The sequence below is a fragment of the Nansenia antarctica genome (genome assembly GCF_963989245.1).
Source record: "Nansenia antarctica genome assembly, chromosome: 2".
NCBI lineage: Eukaryota > Metazoa > Chordata > Actinopteri > Argentiniformes > Microstomatidae > Nansenia > Nansenia antarctica.
In genome coordinates this window covers 57,262,899-57,288,950 of record NC_137675.1, presented here as the reverse complement: position 1 = coordinate 57,288,950, position 26,052 = coordinate 57,262,899, and the positions used below count along the sequence as shown (strand labels likewise).

General features: G+C 46.2%; 1 protein-coding gene across 1 annotated transcript; it reads left to right on the top strand.

The window, feature by feature from the left end:
- Window positions 1–25,855, top strand: radil2a (Ras association and DIL domains 2a; the record flags this gene model as incomplete). Its single annotated transcript, XM_080550650.1, has 16 exons — window positions 1–128; window positions 545–880; window positions 1,087–1,322; window positions 2,400–2,728; window positions 4,949–5,638; window positions 5,884–5,921; window positions 6,692–6,888; window positions 7,023–7,135; window positions 13,382–13,601; window positions 13,795–13,967; window positions 17,523–17,667; window positions 19,381–19,562; window positions 19,717–20,083; window positions 23,645–23,775; window positions 25,411–25,550; window positions 25,746–25,855. The coding sequence occupies 16 exons, from the start codon at window positions 1–3 to the stop codon at window positions 25,813–25,815; spliced, it is 3,495 nt and encodes a 1,164-aa protein (XP_080406776.1). The 3' UTR covers window positions 25,816–25,855.
- Between the last annotated feature and the right edge of the window lie 197 nt (window positions 25,856–26,052).

Here is a 26,052-nt window from a genome sequence, read left to right as displayed (position 1 = left end):
ATGATTTCGGAGGAACGAAGCAGTCAGTTTTCTAAACAAGCCCTCAACTTCCCCGTGGGCTTATTGATCCGGTCGCCTAAGAAACGCCTGGCAAAGCTCGGGAGGAAGCCAAGCAATGGGTCCCTGCAGTGAGTCATATTACTAAACTGTAAATTACTGCAAAATGCTACAGTGTGGATGGAAAAGGAAATATTTTTTGCTGAAATGCGTCTCAATTTGGAATTTATCATGAATGTTTGAGCATAATGTCAGAATTAATCTAGTAAGCCAGGCTACCTCCTGTAGTACTGTAATGCAATGGACTTGTAGTAATACAAATTTAGTTCAGTAACTTTTTTTGAGAGAAGAAATCATATACTCTCTTCTTCTCTCCCCTCCTATTTCTCTCTCTTTCCCTCTCTCACTCCCCCCCCTCTCTCTCCCTCTCCCCCCCCCCCCCCCTCTCTCTCTCTCTCTCTCTCTCTCTCTCTCTCTCTCTCTCTCTCTCTCTCTCTCTCTCTCTCTTCACTTGCTCTGCTCTCTGCTCTATCTTTCCTTCCCCCAGGTCCAACACCTCTGATAGCACCACACGTTCAGCTGAGAGTGTAACCGTCAGGCAGCCCGCCAAGAACAAAATCCGCCGCCATAACAACAGACTATCGACAGTTTTTAACCGGAGCCCCAACCTGCTGGGCAGTGGGAACGGGCATGCCCCAGGAGGCCGGAGCATGGCGGGAGACCTGCAGGCCAGAGACGACCCTGCTGAGCTGTCCAGTCAAGTGTCTGCCCCTGGCATCCTAAAGATCTTTGGCAGTGACATCTGCCAGGGGACCAACTACAAGAGCGTGCTGGCCACGACTCGCTCCAGTGCCAAGGAACTGGTCAAGGAGGCCCTGGAGAGGTGAGGGCCCAGGGATGCCCGTCATGAATAGGATTAGAATTAGCTTAAGGAGGGTTGGAATAATACTTCAAAGCTCAATGACATGGACACAACACTTAAAGCTGCAGCATTCCTATTTGAATGAAACTCAAAATCAGGTCAAAGTCACCTGATTTGAGTCAGGATATGTTGACTGATTTAGTTTTTTTGCTTTGTTTGTTTCTCAGATACTGTCTCGAAAAAGAGGATGCAAGTCAATATGTGCTGTGTGACGTGATTGGCCAGACGGGAGCGGACCACCAATGGAAGACAGAGTGTTTCCGGGTCGTGGGTGACCACGAGAAGCCCCTTATGCTGCAGTCGCTATGGAAACCCAAAGAAGGCTTCTCCCGGCGCTTTGAGATCCAGAAGAGAGCGAGCGTAGAGGAACGGAGTGCTAAGGACACAGACACAGTCACAGCAGGTATGTCACCCATACAGGTGCAACTCTGTGACCCCAATAACCACCTACAATCTGAGGTAATCAGTCTGTCTCTATGGCCTGCTGCCACCTCTAACGGTTGGGTCATAGAAGACATTGTGTAACTTCTCACCAGTCAGTGCAGGGGAGATGACAGCCATGTGAGAGGTTAAGAAAAACAATGCTGCAGTGAGAGATAGAGGTCAGAGTGGCTTCTCTCTCTCTCGCTCTCTCTCTCTCTCTCTCTCTCTCTCTCTCTCTCTCTCTCTCTCTCTCTCTCTCTCTCTCTCTCTCTTATCTTGTTTTATTACAGGGTCCCATCAGGACCCTCTGAAGCCTCAAGGGACTTTTCCCACTTGGCCAGTGGCTGCTGTAATGTGTTGAGATGGCTGGTGTGTTATTCTTTCCATCAGTGCTTGCTTCCTGCACAATGGAGATTGTGTGGTCCTGTTGTCTTTGGCGCGCATTGGTTGTCGTTCTCAGGGTTCCCCCTCTTCCACCCCCCCCCCCCCGCCCCGTCCCGTCCCGTCCTCCCTTACCAAACTGACTGAGGGAAGTTGCCCCTTCCACAGCACTGGCCACCCCTGAACCCTGTCACAGTGTGGTAGAACAATGTGGAAGAGCAACGCCCACTTCCACAGCTGATAAGGGCTTGGGAGTTGGGTGTGAAGCTGCACTCTCCTGACATTCCATGGTGCTTAATGGCTCCAAATGAGCTGAATAGTGTTTATGTTACGTCAGCCCAACGGGAGCGCCTGTTTATATCAGATAGAGGAGAACACCTTTCTCTCTCCCTCCACATTTCCTCTCTTCCCACCGGCTATGTTTGATTTGACCAAGTGCCAACTCAGTGAAACATTATGATGCTGTAGATTTTTTTTCCGGAATCATTTGACCGAGGACTAATTGTTTATTGTGTGGTCGCCATGCTGTATGCATGCTCTAACTCTTTCTAATTCGATACTTTATTTGGGGTGTAATAAGTGATTTAAGCACTTCACAAGAATAGTAAAAGTAGGATTAGAAATAACCTATTCAGACATTTTCTCACTCTCTCTCCCATGCTCTTCTCTGCCCCAGGCATCAATGCCCAGGCACGTAAGTTTCAGAAGACTCGCTCACGGGTGACCTCCCTGTTTGTGGACGGCAGCGGGGAGGATGTGGACGGCCTGGGGATGTGGAGGAGCCTGAGTGAGATGGACCTGTCGGCCATGGAGAAGGAGGCCAGCAGGGCCCAGCAGACCCAGCTCAGGGAGGACCCCGAGGCCGAGGCTGATAAAGAGGCCCTCCGCCTGGGCATGGAGAAGGAGGAGACGGAGAGCAGCGATGACAACACCACCCAGTACTCCATCCACCCGCCCTTCGACTTCCCCTACTTCCTGCTGCTGCAGGGCTACAGCTACAGACAGGTAGGAGGGCCAAGGGATGCTTGTGTTGATTAACTTCGAAATGAAACAATGAGTAACTTGATCACTTAAAGAGAGGTTTCGGTTCTGTTGACACAGCTGAATTCACTTTGTTGCAAAAGTCGTCGGCCTGTTCTTATATAGTTCAGTTCAAACTGTGTTTGTATAAGTCGGAGATGGTTCCTGCTGAGGTGTCGTGCTGAAATTCCTCCTCTCTGCGTGTCTGCCTCGTTCCAGCCGGCCAGATAGCAGCTGTAATTGGTTTTAGCTGGCTGCTTCATTGAAGACCTTTCAAGGTCCTTGAGTGTCTCTTGCCACTGTGGCGCTGTGAGAAAAAAGAAAAGAAGAAAAAGCTTATCGAAGACACTGAGGCGTAAACAAGTACTCTCCACTACACTCAGTGTAGTGCAGTCTCCAACTGAACCTCTTCAGTTAAGAACCTGCAGTGAAAATCCCAGCTGGTTCTGAGAGAGTCAGAGAGCAGGGCTTTGGCTGCCCTATAAGAGGGAGGGAGGCTTTAAACTGGATTCTGTGTGTATGGGTTCAGAGCGACTGCTGGAGTGCATTAAAGACGGCATGTTTGCGACAGGTGATCCACGTTTCCACAGTTTTCTGTGGCCTGTAGGGGCGGGAAACAGAGCCCACGTCCTCCGATTAGTCGAGTTCCCACACGGGACCCAGCAATCTGTGTCAGCAGAGCCCAAGGAAAGGATAAGGAACATTCTGTTCACAATCACAGCTGAACGACGCAGTCTCCGCAGTAAAAGTGGAGATAGCTACACTGATTAAAGGCATACATTCAAAATTCACACCATTCTCACAGCCACAGCCAAAACAACGGACAAACGCACACGCATTCACACACAGACGCATGCACGTACACACACAAATGCGCCCTCAGGCATAATCTTCTGGAACAAGAATGTTTGAATAAACACAGCTCATCACCCATGCAGGAACAGAAAATATCACTGTAAAAAAATAAAGAAATGTCTTTGTGTGACACTCTTTTTTTTCTTCTTTACCTTAATTAATTTAGTTTACAAAACTCATATTTCATGTTGAACCAGAGTGTCAGCCAGGCTGTGTCCTGAGCCCTGCCCACTCCTAGGAACAGGAAACACTGGTGCTCTCTGTTGTTTGTTCCTGGCTGTGAGACTGCTGAGTGTGCAGGACACTGGGTGTGCCACTAAATACTGGGGCAGCATGGCTCGACCAGTCCATAACAATAAGTTGGTAGGTTTCAACCCAGGGGAAGGAGCCATCGCCGTATGGAATAACAATGTTCCATGATGTGAGAGCTTTAGGATGTTAAGGCTTTACAGAATGTGTTTTTGTCAAGTGTCTTTGTAGACCAGGCCTTTCCTGAATGTAATCTTCCAGAACAATGAGGATCTGTAAAGTCCTTACAAATCTGGTTGTGAGTTCAAGTGCAGGTCAATGTCAGCACATTGAAATGTCAATTTCAACTACAATTTGACCGATGAACTGCATCCTCAACAGGTAGACCGATTCTGCCAATAATCATATTTATATATATTTATATAATTATATGGCTTTGGCTCAGTTGTCATAAGGATCCAGTACCATTGGCTGGCTAGTAGTTGAATGCGTTGTAGCCGACCTGCTCTCCCACAGGTCTTAGCGGCTGATTGGCTTTCTTTCCAGTTGAGACGGTCCAGTATCATAACCAGACTAATGGTGTTGGCTTGGAGTCAGTAAGGTCATGGATGACTGTAAGAATCACACCTATAAGCCCTTCCATTTCTGTCCTGTCGCAAACCAGCACAGGCTGTGCCAAGGCTGTGACTAATTCTGGAACTGATCTGTACCGAAACATCACATGACTATAACACCACCCCGCTTGATTAATCTCCAAAGCATTACACAGCTCAAACAACCCCGCAAATACTGCACATTTCCTATTTTGGAGCGATTGTGTTCGCAAGCCAGAAACCAGAGCATTCATACTGAAACCGCTTTAGAAACAGGTTGAAATATGAGATCCACTTTCTGTTCCTTTTCTACCGAACTTGGTGGGAACGGATGCCTTTCCCATCAGTATCACTGTACACACACTCAAAGTTGTAATAATATGAATATATAATATATTATAAATAATGTTCTCTCCAGAGATTCTTTATCGCTCATGTACTGTATTTTGAAGTTCATTCCAACCTCCATTGGCTTTCCCCCTTCTCACCCCACCAACCCCCCATTTAGGACTTTGTCATCTACCTGATGAGTGGCACCACCACCATCTTTGGCTGCTGCAGCGAACACTGTAACGGCGAGGACGAGGAGAGGCTGAAGGTGGACATCCTCCTTTTCGCTCCTGACGTTCTGCCCCAACACTGCTGCGTGAGGCGCCTGGACTCCTCAGGGGGGGAAGGCAAGCGGACACTGACCCTTCTGAAGCCCCTCCACGGAGCCCCCGTCACCCGGAATGGTTTCCTCCTGAAGGAGGAAGTGGAGCTCAGCCCTGGGGACCTGGTAGGCCTGGGCCGCCACTACCTGTTCATGTTTAAGGACCCCACCTCCACCTCAGGGACCCCCCAGACCCCTCTCTGGATGAGCCAGCTGTGCCCAGCTCTGGATGGGGGAGTGTCGTCGTCTTGTCAATCATGTGGCTCCTCCCTCCCCCTGAAAAGGCCAAGGGCCAATAGCAAGCCTGCCCCGCCCCTGTGGAAGGACTCAGAGGGTGGGGACCTCTTCCTGAGGTATGAGCTGCAGCAGGAGGACAGGGTCCTGCAGGAGATCCTAGGCATGGTTGACCCCAGTGGGGACAAACCCAAACTGACCCCTGCCTTCCTGCTGAGCCTGTGCATCCAGCACTCGGCCGCCACCTTCGAGCTGACGCACTTCCGCAGGTTGCTGCTCCGCATCGCCAGCCAGATCCAGCTCACCATGTGGGTAAGTAACAAAATCCTGTCTCCCTTTAGCTGAACCGTTCATCTTTCTTACCAGTTGTATCTCAAATGAACCTCAGCTTAATCCGTTACGCTTTCAACAACATACTCTCAGGGGGGGTTGTAAAGAAAGGAAAGTAACATCGAAATGTGTCATCAGGATTGGATGTCATTTATGTATAGGCTCCGTCTTGGCTGCCTGTGCTGATTTTTGAAACGTGTGTTTTCTTTACCTCTGCCCTCTCTCAGGAGAAGACAAAGGAACTCGCCGCGATCCAGCCAGAAATGTGAGTAGCTTCTCTAACCACAATCATTTTGCCTGCCCCAGATATTACAGCATGACCTGCTGCAAAGACCAGATCTGTAGCACCTGCTCTCTCTGACCCTTACACACCCTCTCAGCTTTAGTCTCTGCCTGGAGACATCTGTACAGCATGTGAGGAGTCTTAGAATCTGATACAGCTTGACTGCTTTGGCAAACAATCATTCTGAACTGTTGGGGTGGAGCGAGTACATGATGATAAAGCTCTTTCACTGACACATGTCTCTCTGACATATTTTTAGCAAACAAAGAGTAAAAGAGTAACTGCTGACAGTGAGTCATGTTCACTGACCTAGTGCATAGTTCCCTGTATATATGATTTTAATGTTATGTAGCACTATTGCAGAGTATTTCACATTGCAATACCTAATTGAAAGCAGAGGGAATCCTCTTATGCAGCATGAACATCGAAGTACACTACTTTTCCACAAAATTCACCATGGCCTAGTGGATAGTGTTGGACTGGTGATCATAAGATCATGATTTCAAGTCCCACTTGGAAACCACCACTAGTGTGCTCTTGAGTAAGGCACGCAAGTTACTAATGCATTAGAAATGACCATGTACTGCTGGGGCACAAAGTCACAATGAACTACAGTCAGTTTAAATTCCCCTCTAAATCCCAATTCTATGTAATGCTTATGTCGTAAGTAGTGTGTGAGTAATGTTAATGCAGATGTGAGAGTCGCCTGGTTGTCAGTCCTGAATCTGAGATTTGTCCTTTGTCCCCTGCAGGAGCTCCACGGACGGGAAGCAGGAGCCTGAGAGTGTGAAGCTGCTAGCCATGGAGGAGCTGATCCCAGGCCTGGAGGAGCTGATCCCAGGCCTGCAGCCGCTGGTGCTGTGGATGGCCAACTCCATCGAGCTGCTGCACTTCATCCAGCACCACGTCCCCCAGCTGCTGCCCTGGAGGCAAGACGAAGAGGACGACGGTAGGCGTGCCGGATTTCATTGAATAGCAGGAAACACTGAATTTGAAACTGCTTATAAACGATATTACGGTACATGTAATAATAGCTGTATGATAGTCATTATAACAGGTGTATGTCTTGTGTTGTGTCGTCAGGCCTGTTGGATTCTGAGATGACGTCGACTCGAACAGCCAGTGAGGAGGCCATGACAGTCCTGGAGGAGGTCATCATGTTCACGTTCCAGCAGTCTGTCTATTACCTCACCAAGGTAAGACGCACACACACACACACACACGCACACACACGCACGCACGCACGCACGCACGCACGCACGCACACACACACACACACACACACACACACACACACACACACACACACACACTATCACATTCTCTATACAGTGCATTCATGCAAATACACACTCATAAACAAGCACACACGTGCACACTCACCAAGAATAATCTGGAGATGATCCTGCACACCTTCCATACCCCTAGAAGAAGACCTCCTCAGCCTGTAGGATATGTGAAACAGGACATGGGACAGTGTAAACACCATTCTCCGTTTGCGGTGCCAGAGAAGCCTTTAGAAGCCAGTGGAAACACAGCCTCTCTCTGGCACCCTCAGTCAGGATCGGCCCGTGAGAGAGTGATTACTCTTTTTTCCGCTGGAATGGAAAAACAAACCCAATCTCATCTCCCAAGATTACAATGACTGCATAATGAAATAACAATATTAACTCGTAGTTAGAGTTTTTTTTTTAATACCTCCGTTATTTGATTTTTTTTACAATGTGAGATTATTCCATCTTTTCCAGGTTGTTTCCCAGGTGAAGCTACTGTAGATGTTTAGATGCGATTCTTACAGACAACAATACAAGTCTGATGTCCTGTTTAACAAAGAGCTTCAGGAAGACACTCCCAGCCTGACTGTAGGGGAGTTTCCTATGTTTGGGTCCTACAGTATAACTGACTGGATTACTTAAACAGAGCCCACGTCGCTGCCCCACCGTAACGCACAGAGGCCCTGGGGACACGCGTAACCATGCCGACCATGCCTGGCGGTGACCGTTCCAGGATGGGAACGTTAGGGACAGTGTGTGCTGCTGTTGTTTTGGATACTCTGAGAGGACCTGTCCCTTCTATTTCAGGACAGCCACCGTTGATAAAAGGAAAGCTTACACGTACGTCTCAACTCAAAGCCTGATAACTAATAAACAGTTTAAGGAGAAGAGCTTTCTCACGATTGGTCACAGGGCTTGTTGAACATTGGGGTGGCTGTGGCTCAGGAGGTAGAGCCGGCATCTAATGATCCCAAGGTCTGCGGTTCGGCGGTTCGATCCCCGGCTGGCCACGTGTTGAGGTGTCCTTGGGCAAGACATTGATTGAACCCCAAATTGCTTCCAATGAGCGGGACAGCGCCTTGCATGGTAGCTTGTCGCCTTCGGTGTGTGAATGTATGTGTGAATGGGTGAGTGAGAGGCCATTGTAAAGCGCTTTGGAAGGCGCTATATAAGTGTAGTCCATTTAACATTCATTGGTTAACAGTGGCATAGGATAGTGCTAGCCCAGTACAACTAGGTCCAGTACAAGGGACCAAAAGCTCCAATGGCATTTTAGCAGTTTTAGCAAAACATTGAGCCATGGGGTTGAAGAGTTTTCGAGAGTCAACCGTGGAGCCCAGAGGAAAGGTGATGTGGTGAGCTGGGCTGCAGGGGCAGAACTCAGGGAAGCAGCTGTAGTCTGGTAGAGAAACAGAGTGGAAAAGAGTTATTGTCCAACAGTCTGTTTCTGCAGAGGAAGAGAGGGTTGTTATCACACCACACACACCAGAGGGAGGTATGGGTGGAGTCGCCTCTTCCCTTTCTTTCTCTCTCTCTCTCTCTCGCTCTCTCTCCCTCTCTCTCTCTCCCTCTCTCTCTGGGATTGAGGTAGAGACACCGCCGCAGAAGAGCCGCAGAAGAAGTGTGACACTGTTTTTGCTTCTCTCTCACTTCTTTCTCTCATCAATATGTAAGAAATCACTCATGTTCACACCTAAAGCCAGGAGTTGTCTCCCCCAGAAACAGCTACGGTACAACACATTGCATATTAAACACATTGCTGGAGAACACTATAGCTTTCCCTTAGAAAAGGATTCCCACAACTCCCTCCGTAGGACCAGTCTCCACCTTACTAACCAGCACCTGTAGCTCAGCTGAGCCCGCCTGTTATCTGTGAAATGACCTGTGCCATAAGGAATGCATGGTGATTGTGATTTTATGACTTGTTTTTTTTATGGTGCCTGAGAGTCTCTGAAGTGTGCCTCTTAGTCATGGTGTGTGTGTGTGTGTGTGTGTGTGTGAGTGTGTGTGCCTGCTGACTGAAGAGGTGATGTCATGCACTGAAACAATGGGAGAGAGCTGTGTCAGTGGTGGAGGAGGTGATGTAGTTTTCTATGATTTTATACTGAGAAATGTAAGTCTCTCTACAGTTTGGCGAATCTAGCACTCAAGGAAGGCCCATTTCCTTCCTGTAAGGGATGTGCCAAGATCTGTGGCGCAGTGAATAATTCTGACTATGGACAGGGCCCATAACTTGTGTAATCACAGATTTGTATAATATGATTGGTTCCCAAGAATAGTGACCTCATGACCAAGGACAGTTCTATAAATATGAGTCGCACCCATCGTTGGGGGCTTTTGGCTTTTTGGCTATTGCTTCTTGCTTATTGGTCTTGTTTCTCTCTGTGCTCATGTAACTTTGCTTAATAAAAGGCCTCTTTGGAGACAATTCATCTAAGCTCGTTGTGCTTTATACGTTTTACTAAATCTATTAAGAATCAATTAAATCCATGACAGAGGGATAGGGCCTGGATCTCTGTGACAGGACAACCTGCCATCAGCTGCTTAAGCACATAGGGTTAATAATATAGGTTTATATATATATATATATATATATATATATATATATATATATATATATATATATATATATATATATATATATATATATATATATATATATACAGGGTATCCGCGGTGTCTTGAAAAGTATTAAAAGTTGATAAATCAATTTTGGGAAAATCAAGACCCTTAATAAGTATTAAAAAGTCTTATCACGATTTTATGAGGTCTTGAATTTTGTTGGTATTTTTCTGAATTAGACTCTGTCCAAAGAGTTTGAGTCCTAAAAACTTTTAGTAAAAGTTGTGAATTTATTAGTTTTATTAAAAAACAAAGATGAACCGGAAATTGTGTTGTATGATAGTGGTCTAGTCTATTGCAAACTAAAACTGTTAAGTTAAAGGTGTCACTGATGTAAACGGTTACAGCTCGAAGTGGTGGTGAGGTCTGGAAAAATATTGACAAGGTCTTTAAAAAGTCTTAGAAAGGTATTGAAATTAACCTCAAGATTCCTGTATATATCCTGATATATACAGTAGGTTAATAATAATAATAATAATAATTCATTAAATGTATATAGCGCTTTTCCGAGGCTCAAAGACGCGGACAATATGGGAGAAACGGAAAACACAGAAACAACAAGCAACAGATAACATGGGCACATGGAACACAGAGTTAGCTAACGGGGAGGGGGGGGGGGGGTGGTAGGGACAGGTGGTAGGGACAGGGGAGATGGTTAGGGGTAGGGGAGGCTGTATGCATGTCAGGGGGGTGGCAGGGTTAGGGGAGATGGGTAGGGGTAGGGGAGGTTGTATGCGTGTCCAGGGGGGGGCGGGGGGGGGGTGTGTGGCCGGGATGGGGGAGATGGCTAGGGGTAGGGGAGGCTGTAGGCATGGGAGAACAGGTAGGTTTTGAGGTGGGATTTAAAAGTGAGGAGTGAGGGTGAGTCTCTGAGTGGTTGAGGGAGAGAGTTCCAGAGGCGGGATGCAGCTCGTGAAAAGGCACGGTGAACGAAGCCTTTGAGTTTTGAGGGTGGGACAGTGAGGGGAACAATGGATGAGGATCGGAGGGTATGGGTAGGGCGGTGGGGGAGAAGGAAGTCAGTCAGGTAAGGGGGGGCCAGGCTATGGAGGGCTTTGTATGTGAGGATGAGGACTTTGAATTGGATACGTTCTTTGATGGGGAGCCAGTGGAGAGAGTGGAGGATAGGAGTGATGTGGTCACGGGAGCGGGTGTTTGAGAGGAGGCGTGCAGCAGAGTTTTGGACCATTTGGAGTCTATGGAGGGAGCGGGAGGTGATGCCGGTGAGTAGGGAGTTGCAATAGTCAAGGCGGGAGGAGATGAAGGCGTGGATGAGGGATTCAGCAGCGGGCGGGGAGAGGCAGTGTCTAATTTTTGCAATGTTTCGGAGGTGGAAGTAGGATGTCTTGACAATAGAACTGACGTGGGATCGAATGAGAGGGTGGGGTCCAGAATGAAGCCGAGGTTGCGAGCCAGGGGGGAGGGGGTGATGGTAGTGTCGTCAATGGTGAGTGTGATGGGTCCGGTTTTATTGAGAATGGATTTGTTGCAGATGAGGATGACTTCGGTCTTTTCACTGTTAAGTTTGAGGAAGTTGTGTGTGAGCCAGGTTTTTATTGCTGAAATGCAGTTTTCGATGTGACTGAGGGGTGGGTTCTGGGTGGATTTTGTGGTGATGTAAATCTGGGTGTCATCGGCGTAGCAGTGGAAGTCCAGGTTGAATTGGCGGATGATGTGACCGAGGGGGAGTGTGTAGCAGAGGAAGAGCAGGGGGCCGAGGACTGAGCCTTGTGGGACCCCCTGTGTGACAGAGGAGGAGGAGGAGGTGTGACCGGAGAGGGAGATGAACTGTTGTCTGTTGGTGAGGTAGGAGGTGAGCCAGTCCAGGGCGGTGCCCTCAACACCCAGTTGGCGCAGCCTTTGAAGGAGGATGGAGTGGGACACTGTGTCGAAGGCTGCGCTCAGGTCTAGTCGAACTAGGATGTTGAGGGCACCTGAGTCTGCGGATGTGAGGAGATCATTGATTACTTTGACCAGGGCTGTTTCAGTGCTGTGATGTGGGCGGAAACCAGATTGAAGGGGTTCATACAGTTTGTTGGACTGGAGGTGGGAGTGAAGTTGGGCAGCGACAGCGCGCTCTAGGGTTTTGGAAAAGAATGGTAGGTTGGAGATGGGGCGGTAGTTGGAGAGGTTGGCTGGGTCAAGAGTGGGCTTTTTGAGAATGGGGGTGACAGCGGCGAGTTTGTAGATTGAGGGAACGTGGCCTTGGGATAGTGACTGATTGAAGAGGGCAGTGAGGTGGGGGATGAGGGCAGGGAGGCAGGCCTTGGTCAGGGTGGTAAGGAGGGGGTCGAGGGAGCAGGTGGTTGTTTTGGACGCTAAGATATTATCACTTTAGGCTAAGATATTATCACTTTATTTGACAGCAAGCAGGTGGATACTGGATGAAAGCATTGTAAACATTGTTGACACATAACGCTAGGGTCTTGATTTGGTAGATTGTGTGCATGGGAGGTCTCAGGGAGACCTTTAAATCATGAGGTTGAATAAACGCTCAGTCGTGATTTCGATTGCATTTTAATATCATTTTCTTAATTTTGTTATTGTTATTGATGTATTTTGATTTAGAATACATTTGTGAACTGGAATTCAGATTGAAAACGTAGGAGTAGAGCAGAAAGAGCAGTGGAGCAGTATGTTTCAGAGTCCCTCCTTCTCTCCCTTACAGCTCTCCAACAGTACAGTATGTGATCTGGGAAACAGGCTTTCCTGCGTGGTTTCCTGCCTGCTCTGTGACAGCCTTCCTCTCTCTGGACCAGTATGTTCTGTAGCGTACACTACACGGTACCAAACACAACAAAACCCACACTCCTGTTTTTCTCACCAGCTGTGTGAGAAGTATGTTCTCACACAAACCCTCCGACTCACTGATATCAATATTCTCTCTCTCCCTCCATGGTGTTGAATATGATGAGCAAGTAACTTAAGATACTTGGCTTTATTATCATCAGGAGAATTGTCAGGAGACTTCAGAGGGCAGAGTGGAGTCTATGGGAAACATGTGTTTCTGTAAGGAATGGTCTGTGGTACCAGTCTTATCACTATGATTCCCAGGACTGGTTTACGGGGCATTAACAATGGTCTGTCAGGAGTGGACACTCTCCAGGCCCCAGGCTATCTTCCTGTGGAGGGGAAGTCTGTCCCTGCTGGGTTTCCTTTAACCCTCCCGTGACTCACAGAGTCATGACCTTGCCCTCCAGACAGCTTCAGTACGGTTTTACAGTATGTCAAAGAAAAAGGGATCTATAGCTGATAATGTGAGCGTCACTGACAGCTTCAGCAAACATACGCAGGTATCCTATGCTCTAAGCTGTTCGCTAAGATGCTCTCTCTCTCTCTTTCTCTCTCTCTCTCTCTCTCTCTCTCTCTCTCTCTCTCTCTCTTTCTCTCTCTCTCTCTCTCTCTCTCTCTTTCTCTCTCTCTCTCTCTGTCTCTCTCTCTCTTCTCTCTCTCTCTCTCTCTCTCTCTCTCTCTCTCTCTCTCTCTCTCTCTCTCTCTCTCTCTCTCTCTCTCTCTCTCTCTCTCTCTCTCTCTCTCTCTCCTCAGAGCATGTACGCGGCGCTGCCAGGCCTGCTGGACGGGAACCCGTTCTCTGAGAGTGGGCAGCTCCGTGTGCCCGAGGGCGTCAGCGGCATCCTGGAGGTCCTGAAGGGGGCGCTGTGTCTTCTCAACGCCTTCCAGGTGCACTCTGAGATCTCCTCGCAGCTCTGCGCCTACCTGTTCTTCTTCACCAACGCCTCGCTCTTCAACGCCCTCATGGAGAGAGGTGAGCCAGACCTATTTGTCATCCATTGGGGTTCTTGACCTAATTTTCACTCGTCCCCATTGCATGTAATGTATTGTTATCAAGATTCATTACACGTGAAATTGGCATTCTATTTCTAGTCAACAACTATGCTAGTAGTGATATTAGCATGCTGTGGGTGTTGGTAAGCCTGGTGTGCTCTTGTTGTGTTCAGGGTCTGGAGGTGGGTTCTACCAGTGGTCCCGGGGGGTTCAGATCCGGGCCAATTTGGACCTGCTGATGGACTGGATCCAGGGGATAGGCCTGGGTGACCTGGCTGTGGAGTTCTTCCAGAAGCTCTCTGCTGCTGTCAATCTGTTGGCCACACCCAAAGAGAACCTTCTACAGGTCAGAGAGCTCTGCAGGGCTTCCTGCTTTCACTTCCTGTTTGGTTCCCCCCCCTCCCCCCCAGCCCCCTCCCCGCAGGGTAATAAAGTAGCAGTGAGCGTTATCCAAGTCAAGACGTCTTTACTAAACAATATGCTTCATCCTCAAGTATATTACTGCATTGTCTGCCAATCCTGTCATGGGAGAATCTTTCCACAGCCAACCCTCTGTTTCAAGTCTCCCCGCTATCTCCGTTATCTCATCGTCTCTCTATTTCTCAAAGTGCTTGTTGTTGTCGAACTAAGTGATACTGTTAAAGCAGTCATTAGATGATAACATTGAGAGTCACCCATTGTTGAATGGGGCATTTCAAGTTGAGATATGTTGTTTGTTCAGTGATACAACTAGCTGTGGGAAAAGGTAATGTTGACACGAGCTGTTTGTTTAACACCCCTATAGCACCATCATAAAGCCGTCACTTAGCATTAGATATGGAAGAACGCTTCAGACTTCAGGTATTACGCGACCCACTTCTGTCAACATACTTATCTTCCGTCGTATCTACTCGGAATGTATCCATTGTAGGCCACCGTTTTATTTACGGAAAACATTCAAAATGTCAAAGTTGAAAGCTTATTGACATTGTGGTCAGCTGACTGAACCTCATGCCTGCCACGTGACATGACATCATCAACTAAGTTACGGAAAAGAACGGTCGGAGAGACGGTCGGAACCGAACTCATTTCTCAATACTGTATGACAAAGAATTTATGAGCTGTGCCTGTGGTTTCAAGCTGTGGACCACTTCACTTCACTTCACAGTTAACATTTTTAAGCATGCCATTCTCTCTGTAATCCATTGAAGGGGGCATCTTGTTTAGTCTTTGTAGTGGAGGTAGCTCTGCCCTGAGCCTTGCCTGGTGGGGATTTAGGTTAGTTAGTTAGTAGAGAGGAGGACTATTCAGAGCCACAAAGAGAGACCACCATATACAGTAGTGTGGCACAGGTGAGAGGTGGAGCAAAGGTCGAACACAATCACATTCTCTCCACGGTTATGTTTATGGCACGTTGAAAGACAGTAGCAAGCGAGTAACCTTGTGAAGCTGATTGTATTGGCGTCGGTGGAGCGCCACTACATAGTCACGGTGTAAACAAGCTTTGACTCTAACAAGTTATCTGGACTTAGGGCTGAGTGCCTTACTCAAGGGCACACTACGTAGTGGAGGGTGTTCCCAGGTGAGATTTGAACTCATGACCTTCTAATCGCCAGTCCAACTCACTAATCACTAGACCACCACTACCCCATTGACCCCTGTCTTTGTTGGTCCACCTTCACAGACAAGCACACCTAGAGACAGGGTGACATCCCTTGCCTCATTCCATGAATGTACTGTACAAGGACTACAGGAAGGGTGTAGAAACCTAATGTCCTTAACATGTCCTGTCAGTGTACTGGTCACTAGGGTTATTACGTTAGAATGACTCACCCTGCAATGATCTATTATATAGCTGTTTTATACTTATTTGGTGCTCAGGGGTTTTATCATACAGTTTTCTCATACAGTCAGTTTAACTAACAGTTTTCATGGCCATACAAATCATTTAGATCAGATAATACTCCTGGGAGCTGCTCTTAAAAGTGATTCACCTAGGACATGGTATCTAGTTCTGATCTGAGAGGTCAGAGAAGTCACACCATATTAGGATATGTGGCTGATATTAGACAACACCTGTTCTCTGTGTATGATTAGCAGCCATGGCACCAGCCCCAAACAGATATCCAGTAGCACCACCCCAGTCTCCCAGTGAGTCCAAGGCTGCTGCCTCTGCTCTATTCGTGGGGACGGTTGCTAAGAAGCTGGTGGTTATGTGTATCACTCCTATGGCATGAGGTCACAGTTAGTGGTTGGTGGAAGAGAGCACACACCCTCATCATATTTTTCAGTTTTCCATCTGGAGTCCTTGGCTGTAGGGACAGCCTGTTGGCTCCACAGTAAATTGCTAGTGATGTGGCACTGCTTTTGTTATGGCTGCTGCTGTCCTCCGTCGCTAGCAATTAGGGACAACGTAGCGTTAGGAAGGCGATGTCAAACACTCACGAGTGGCAGTAAGCTAATCAGCACACATGAAAGGTAAACAGAAAGAATCTTGAAAATAGAATCTTGATGTTTATAAGCCTGTTCGACGCTCCACCCTCTCCTCAGCTCATGTCGGTCTTGTGACCATGTTATACAAAACAGAGGGTGTGTCCTGTGTCCTTGTATCCTATCACATTTAGCCCACTGTACCAGTTATGCAAGGGCAGGTTGTTTGCAATATTTGTTCTACCTACACAATTCAACGAAAGGGCACATATGGTCTGATGTTTCAAACAATGACGTCTGTGTATCGGTTATAAAATGATGTAATCCTAAAATGACTCACCTTCTTCCTGGTCTTCTAGTTACTAAGTCACCAAAATAACAAATCAGCTTTCAAAAGGTGTGTCTGTGTCAATACATAAATACTTGAAGGTGAAGTGTACTATTTTCAAGGGATTTCAGACTCCTGCCTCTTCATACCACACACAAGGGAGAGTCTGTGTTCAACATTTTGTGACGTTAGAATTACAAGGTTCTATCTCCATTTTTGTCAAAATTTAGTTTTTTTACATAATCTGATCCATTAGGTGTTTATTAAATGCCTGTGTTATTTTTAAAATGTTGACATTTTTTAGTTAGTAATTAATCAACTACAAAGGTTCCATCTCACAAAACATAATGGAATGTAAAAACTTTGAAGCTCAATATCTCTGAACTACCCTAAACGGAGATAGAACCTTATAATTCTAAGCTCACGATTTATTACAATGAAATCTCCTCATTAATGGCCAAAATGAAAAATGTGACTTTCAGGAATGTTTCAGCAATGATAAAACTTAGACAGGTGACAAGGCAATTGTATAAATATCTCAATGTGTGTCTGGGGTTCTATACACATAGCTTTTTATGTATTTATCTATTATTATTGCAGTCAGTAACGTTGGTTGACAAATGTTGCATTCAGACTAAGCTTTCTTTTCCCATGGAATTCATCTCCACACAAGCTTCCATTCGAGTGACAAAAAAGAAGCAATTACTTGGACAGATTAGTGGTTTGAGTCATTTTGCTCATAAATAGCCTTGTTTGGAATTAACTATCATGGGAAAATACTCTCTCTCTCTCTATCCACCCTGTCATTCTTTGTTTCATGAACAACAACAATGACATTAAACAGCTTAAAAACAAGAAAAAAAGCAATTTCACTTGCCAAGATTTCCCTAAAACAAGTGCAGTCATATATTTCATATTTCATCTTACTTCGATTTAGCTCTTGCAGTTTTTGCAGATGATATCATAAAATATATCCTGCGTTTAGCCTTTCTCCTTTGATACTCATTGTATATTGTTTTGTCAGAAAACAACAACTCTGTCTGTCCTGCTCATTGTAACATGTGGATGTGCTTGTGTGTGTTGTGTGTGTTGTGTGTTGTGTGTGTTGTGTGTGTGTGTGTGTGTGTGTGTGTGTGTGTGTGTGTGTGTGTGTGTGTGTGTCAGGCCTCGTGGAGCTCTCTGAGGAGTGAGTTCCTGCCCCTGAACCCTGCCCAGCTGCACCACATGCTGAGGGAGTACAACCCAGTCCGGGTCTGTCCTGCTGGCTGGAACCCCTCCCCAGAGGAGGCAGAGGCTGCCCTCAGGACCAGTAAGTGTCTCACAAACTGTACACACAGATGTACACACACACACACACACACACACACACACACACACACACACACACACACACACCCACACACACACACACACACACACACACACACACACACACACACACACACACACACACACACACACACAAATGCAAGCATGCACACATGCATGCACACACTGCTGTCACTCTCACGTGTAAATAGAGGGTAATAGAAATAGAGGGTAATAGGTCTTATTTAAGATGGCAGTTTCCATGTGAAGGTTTGGCATGGAAATGTGGCTATATTTTGTTAATAGCAAATCAATTATCACTATGCAAAGAATTGTTGAGTTTATGCTGATTTAGTGAATGGTAGAATTTATTAGAATGGTTAAATAGAATTCATCGAATTAGGCTTTAATAATACTGTATAGTTATAAAATTATTACAAGGCAAATACTTCATAGGACATTTTTAAATACATATCATATATGTATGATTTTGTAACTTGTATCTGTACTGGTGTGCATTCTTGGCCAGGTCTCCCTCGAAAAAGAGATTTTAATCTCAAGGGACCTCCTGGTTAAATAAAGGTTAAATAAACAAATTACAGAATCATACATCAATGATAAATGTTAGATAAAGAGAGAGACGTAAAGAGGAAGAGAGGGAGAGAAAACCCCCCCAGACCACATAGTCTATCCACTGTCGAACCACACACCATGACAAAGACAATGAATCTGTGCTCCTACTCCTGTTAAAGTATTTAAATGAGGAGCTGTTTGCAAGGAGACCAATCAGAATTCATCCTATCAATTCTATTCGGATGACACCACAAGTGTGACACCGTCCAGAGTACTTCCCAGAGAGCCCACGGCCATGTGGCCCATCGGGGGGGGGGGGGGGGGAAGGGAATCTCAAGGAACGGGGACAGAACTGCTCCCCTCTTCAAGGGTTGTTCCGTGTCAACCTTTGAGAGTGGCTGTGTTCCCCGGAGTAATGCTGTCTGTCCCGCTCTCACTCCCATGATTATGGGTGTAGAGAGGGTAGCCCAGGCTGTCCCCTCAGTCTGTCCACACCAATAAGCCTGACTGCAGAGTTAGCTCTTAAATCCACCCTGTGTGTGATTCCCCCCAGGGTGCACTTCAAGTTAAGGGGACGCCGGCGGGCCCTGCAGTATCTGTAGTCTTTTCTTAAGAAGCGGTTCTAATCTATTGTTTACCTAAAACTAGCAGATAGACTGTAAGTAACGGGACCCTACACTATGAGAACGTTTTTGAGAGCCTCTTTTTTTTTATCATGTCTGAGTCATTGATTGATTGATTGATTGAAAACTTTATTAGAAGATTTGCAGAAGTAGGTACATGAAAGTACATATTACATACAAGGTCAACTAACAGGATAAAAACCCAAGAAAGCCACTGGCTTATTTCAATTGGGGTCCTTGATTCTCAATTCATCGTTACATGTAAGACAGACAAAAAAGCTAGTACTATCTACAAGATAATACAGACAAATAACTATTACTATCTACAAGATAAACACACATCCATCATGGGAAGAACAATACAACAAAACATAAGGTATGTACAGCGGGTAGGGCAGGTGGGGACATACACCACAGGTGGGGGCGGGGGACAAAACACAAAGTTTTTCATGCTTTTTATCTCTGACGATGTCATCTATATTCACCTCCTCCTCTCCCTCTCCCTCCTCCTCCGCTAGCCGACATCCTGGAGAGTTTCGACAACCACCCACCCCTCATCCTACCCGGCAGCACCTTTCACCTGGAGCTGGGCAAACCAATCGCAGACCCCGCTCTGTACGAGCAGCTAGGCCGTCTCCAGGAGTTCCTACGCAGCCTTCCGGCCAATGAAACAGGAGCTGACCCAGATCGACCACAGCAGGTAACTCATCTGACCTCCTGACTCTACTAGCGGTGGCGCCCAGACGTCGCAAATATAATGAGAAGATGGTGTCAGTCCTGGTGATGTTTAGTAAATGAGACATATTTAGCTTTGATGTTTTCCATCTCAGTTTCATTGACTTCTCCCCCGTCAGGCTCCAGCAGAGACGCCTATAGATGCCCAGTCTGCGACCTCTCCCTCCGTCACAGTGTTCCAGGACCCTACCCATCAGGCGGTCCCTGACCCCATCACCTGCCCCACGCTCAGGGCAGAGGTGGACCCCAACACCCCTGCAGCCCGGGGGTCTCACGGCGACCTGAGCTGCTGTGAGGCAGAGCTGACCCAGAAGCTGAAGAGCCTGGAGCTCCAGAACACCCTCCCGGGACAGGCTGACCTTGGCTGTCATAAGAGCCTGGCCTTGGACCCCTCCTGCCTGCTCACCCCACCCAACACCCCCCAGGGCATGGAGCTGTCCGAGCTGGAGGCAGACCTGCAGGAGGGAGCACGCCAGCTCAGGAAAGGTAATGCCGGGGGCGCAAACATACTGGGCATACCAATCTGAATACATGCAGAGGACCCACTTACAGACAACTGAGGTTCACATACAACAGGAGCGTAAAAGGCAACGTGACAGCTGAAATGCGTTGGCCAAGGAGGAAAAATGATTGATGACTCTATAGCAATCATAAAAGGAACAGAGCCTGTCCTAGTCAACTGGGACGAATGATAGATGAAAAGAAAACCAAAGCATCCATTCATAGCTTTTCCTCACTCTGCATGTTTTGATTAAAGTGATGTAAAGTGCTGTCACTCGAATACGAGCACCTCAGCCCAAACTGCTGATAGCTCATACACCCCCTGTAGTACCCCCATCCTCCCCCACACACACATAATTAACCCAACAATGATTGACAGCCTCTATTAAAGGAAGAATGTGGCGCCCTAACCCAGTAGACCCCGTCGCCTATTTGTTCCCAGGTTGACATGAGGTACTTGATATGAAAGATGAGGACAACTTTCATCCTCCCTTGGTCTTATGTTGACTTTGGACTGAGACTACAGGCAGTTGGGGCTGAGCGTTCTCCCTGCTGGGTGGATTCCCTGAGTAAAGGAAAGGCCATTTCCGTCCCTGCTCTATTGTGTTTGGCCTCAGTCGTAAAGTCATCTCTAGGACTGAGAGGCAGTGGAAATCAGGGCTTGCTGCTCTCGAGGGGAGCTGTGATTGTTTTGTTGTTTAAAGGTGAGGAAAAGCCTTGAATCAAACCTTATCATCACGTAACTAGGAGGGAAACCTCCAGGGTTACCCTAGTGCACTGTTGCACCCCTCCTTGAAACGGACACAGGTCACCTCCGTATCAAATAGCGACCAAATATCAAACAAGAACCTTTAGATGTCTACATACTTGGAAGTCCCACAGTATGAACTGAAGTCGTACTGTATGTTGTTGTAATCTTAGTGGATTCAATCGTTCTGCTTCATTGAAAACATCTGTGGGAAGTCTGATTTCAGATAAAAGCGGTATCGTAGACCTAGGGTTCTCTAGAGGAGATGAGGGAGACCCCTCACTATGGGACATGCACTCTGTGTACCTATTAGCTGAAACCTTCAGTCACGCCTGGTACAGGGCCAGGCTAATGATGCTTGTAGGCCTATAAAGGCACAGGGGCCCATCTATTAAGGCCCTAGAGGGGACTTGCATGTCCGTTGAGCTTGAGGTGGAGTTTTGTTTTTATTACAGGAACTCTTTATAACTCTGGCCCATGCGATAAGATTCACTAAGATGGCAGAAAACAGCTAGCAGGCGAATTGCCTGACCATAATAGGTGGTGTTGCTATCTAGCCCTGAAGTTAGCAGTAGCTAACAAGAGGGTGCTAGTTCTGGGGTGCTTGGTGGCGTAGCACACAGAGGCGTCAGCCATGTAATCACAGGGTCCCTGGTTTGATTCTGGTAGTCTCACCCATCTTTCCTGTCAGTCTCTACTGTCTCTATCCCAATAAAGCAGAAATGTCCTCAAAACATATATATTTTTTTTAAAGGTCTCAAAGAATTCTAAACACAGAAATTAGCCAACCTTCCTGCAAGCAGGGAGTTAATATTTCCTGCACGAGGCGAGGAAAAAATTGCTTTGTCAAAGCGAGCTATGGGCTCAAATGGTTTGTGTAACCACAAGCACTGCAAAGCTAGCTGACCGACCAAGTGCTAGCTGTAGCCTACACGAAGACCCTAACACGTTGTAAAACTTGAGGAATTAGTCAAGTTAGAAAGTCTTCAAACATCCTATGGAATCGAAAGCACCAAGCTAGCTATCAATGTTCTTGTGTTCGCCTGCTGAAATGGAGAAGCAGGTGCGCACAAGGTGAAAACTCAAATTTGGCTTACCTATTCTATCAAGTTATTCAGTGAATGTTGAGCTGACACTGTAGGGTTTGAGTAGAGACAACCTAACGCCCCCAGGATAATCATAGGACACGCAAACGCACTACAGTAAGCTTGGGACTGTCAGCGTGAAAATGCATGACACTTTATAGGCTGGGTACAAGGCGGTGTTTATATGCCTGCAAGCGTGCGTGTACCTGGCATGATTGAATAGGGTTTCAGCAAATAGGTACACAGAGTGTGTGCTCCATAGTGAGGGGTCGAACCGAGTCGACTGAAAGAGAATCAAGTCTCATCTCCTGTCAGATACAAACAAAAGCTTGCATAATGAAAGCCCCTTAACCAAGTAGAATCTGATAGCAGGCGGTGGTCTTTCCTGTTGATAAACAGAAGCTCCCCCAACACTTAATTGGACAGAAACACTCCCTGCTGTGAAGTGGCTGGTTTAATCTGCCAGATTCCCCAGTGTGGTTGTTTTTAAATAGGGCTTCACAAAAGCTTAGGTTTCCATTTTGTTGATCATGCTATCAGATCTTATTACCATCATCTTCTGTCTTATTACATGCTCTACACAGTAATATACCCATACAGCTATAAAGCAATAGGCCATGAGTTTAAATGATTGTGAAATTCTGAAAATCACTGTTTATTGTACCTATTTTCAGAGACTGAATTATGATCTTTATCATCCCATTTGCCTGGTTCTGACATAACCCAAAGCTTCCCATCAAACATTATGGCCTCCCACATCCAAAACTCCAGCTCAACTCTGGTGGTTTGGGCGCTAACGGGTAACACTATTTTGGTAGCATTGCTAATCCTTTAATCTGGCCCAAGAATTACAGAGAGGTGGTGATGTCAGGAGAGAAAAGAGCAGTGGCTGACCCGTCATGGGAATTTACAGTTGGGTTGGTGCGTGGAATCTTAATCGGGACAGGCATTGTTCCGGGCAGGTCCTGCGTGGGGGGCAGACAGGCTGGGTGTGAGTGCGGAGAGCAGGGGGAGAGGGAGATGTGAAAGTGTTGGGAATGCTACTGTTGTTGCGGCTCGGTTGTTGTGACAGGCCTCACCACCAGCCTGAGGAAGTGCCCTTTCCCAAGCAGCCTGAACATTTCCTTTGAATATGCGGTTGCCCTCCACAGTGTTGATTGTAGAATGTCCTGTGTATGCTTCTCATTACAACGTTGCGGCATTTAGTGGACTCCCTGCAGTTTTATCACACGCAGACATTGTTTTTATACAAGGTCCAAATGAAACATCTGTCTTGAATATCTGCACTAGCATATGTTTGACTACCTTAAAGAGGTCAGACAAAGTATGTACTCCTTTTGAACAGCCATGTGTAACTCTCTGTCTTTGATCCACACTGAGTCATATTTCTTATAGAATAGTTATCCATAATACTAATGTCGTTGGCCTTCAAAACAACTGTGAACAGCTTTTTCACATGGCCAGACAGTCAGACAGTTAGCCTTAGAAGGTATTGTTGAAGAGAACCAGACATTTCTTTCATGTTCGCCCTGAGGTGAACTTGTGCTTGTTTTGCACAGTGATATGATTTGATTATAATGTCATTAAACATTGTGGGCCACTGTTACAAGGTAACCATCTAGGCTGTAAGCAGAGTTGACCTGAGGTGAGGGGTCTTTGTTACTGTTGGTGTTGGTCTGATGTTGGGCTTCTCGTTGTGTTTCTCCTCAGCAGGCCCAACTGGACATGCTGAACGAAGGAATGGGAATGTTGAGGAAGAGGAGGAGGAAGAGCCAGAGGAAGTGTTTACTGTGGAGCTGCATAGAGGACCTCATGGTCTTGGCCTGGCACTTGTAGATGGAATGGTGAGCGACAGTAGCTCTTATCTCTAATGACACACCCCCCTCCCAGTTTTTCATAGGATCTTGTTTTCATGTTGGTTTCATATATATACTGTAAATGATCGAATTATTTCGATTTGGAAAAGCTTGTAATTCAAGGCAGTTTGTAGTTTTTAAGTTACAGCCTTGTCAACATCAGGGATATGAGGCTCTTATTTAGTCATACAGTAGGATTAAATGAAAGCCCAATTTAAGTAGTACAGAAAGTCCTTGTATGGCTGTTCAAACCTAATAGTCAGAGGCTAATCAAATTACACTACCTATCTACCAATTATCAAATTAAATGCTCTTACTAAAAGAATAGTCATGTTGTAGTAGCAGAATCTAAATGAGATCCACATGCCTAATTGTGAATTGTTGAAATCCTCCCTGGTCTTCCTAAGAAAGCTATTGGCCAGCTGCAATTCGTCCAAAATGCAGCAGCGAGAGTTTTAACCAAAGCTCATATAACTCCCATTTTGGAGACTCTACACTGGCTTCCTGTTAAGTTCAGAATAGATTTCAAGATCCTTCTGCTTCTTCATAAAGCTCTCACTGGCACAGCACCAGAATATCTGAAAGACGTTTTGCTAGCATATCAGCCCAATAGAGCTCTCAGGTCTTCTGACACTCGTCTTTTGTACAAAAGAAGAGATTTGGTGAGGCTGCATTCTCATTTTACGCCCCCAGATTGTGGAATGCACTGCCAGTTTACAGTAGGGATGCAACCTCAGCAAATATTTTCAAGTCAAGATTTAATATTGCCTTTAAATAACTAAATGATTAAATGATGATTATATAATTATTAAAGCACTTTGAGCTGCAATGTTTGCAGGAAAAGTGCTATACAAATAAAGGTTATTATTATTATCATTACATTATTATTAATAAAATAGGCTACCAAGTGCTATTCAATCACACACATTGGCCATTAATTGTGTTACATCGTCATCCCCCCCCCCCCAAAAAGGAGCCCTCTCTACATCCTGTGGTCGTATTCTAGAGCTAACTTCTCAGAAAGAGGAAAGAGTTGTTGAGCTGTCTATGTGAGATGTGCTTGAGTGTGTATGCATGCATGAGTGGAAGTGTGGGTGGTACCGTATGTGGGTGTGAGTTAAAGTTGCGCTTTACAAGCAGGTGGAAAACTATGTGGTTTATGTGTTGACCTCCATATGGCTCAATCTCAAGGCAGTAATCACCCACTTTGAAAACACTCCAGCAAGCATTACTCCTTTGACAGTCTCTCCATCAATCTATGTCCCTCATTCACCATTATGTCTTCAAATGGACCATGGCAAATGTCCTAGTTTTAGAATGGGAGGTCACAGACCACTGCTATCATTAATAATATCAATATCATAATATCAATATTACTCTCTGATTAGATTTTGTGTGTTTTTTTTGTATGGATTTCTCCAAATGTTATCATTTAATGTGAGTCTTATCTGGGAAGTGATACTCTGAGCAACACACGTACGCAGGTTCAAGATGGTGGATTTATTTGATGACACGTGGTGCCCCCTGTAGGACGAAGAGTAAACAGCAGTGATTGCGCTGTATTAATGTGTCCTCAGGCCACCTCATGCTCATGCTGTTTCCTCTGTCTTGTTCTCTGTGTAGAAAATGTCTCTGAGGATGAGTGGGATTTATATCAAGTCGGTGGTGCCAGACTCCCCTGCTGCCCAGTGCCAGAAGCTGAGGAAGGGCGACCGCATCCTGGCTGTGAATGGCATCAGCCTGGTGGGCATGGATTACCATATGTGAGTACTGCACCGCTGACGCTCTCTCATGCTGCTCTGTTTGAATAGAGATACAAATTGAGAGTATGTTATACTAGATATTAGGGCTTAGAGGGCTTTAAAGACACATTGGTATTTGTATTATCTCTCATCTACATGTCATTAACATGCACTCTCCCTGACACCCTCTTTCTCTCCCTTTGTGATCCTCCACAGTGGTAGAGAGATCATTCGGACTTCTGGAGACTCACTCCGATTTCTGGTGGCCAAAATACAGTCGAGATAAAAGGTTCCAAAGTGCTGAGTGAAGGGTTCCCCTGGACCACCAAGTGCACTTTGACACTCAGGAGAGGGTGTGATTCTGGTCGACTTCTCCACACCCAACCAAGGACATTTAGTTGTGTGTGTCAGCAGCACTTCACAAGACGACCAAAGAAACATGTTTTCAATAGCTTTCTTTGTTTTGTTTTGGTGAATACTCACCTCTCACCTAACTTAGAATATTCAACTGTATACTGTACAT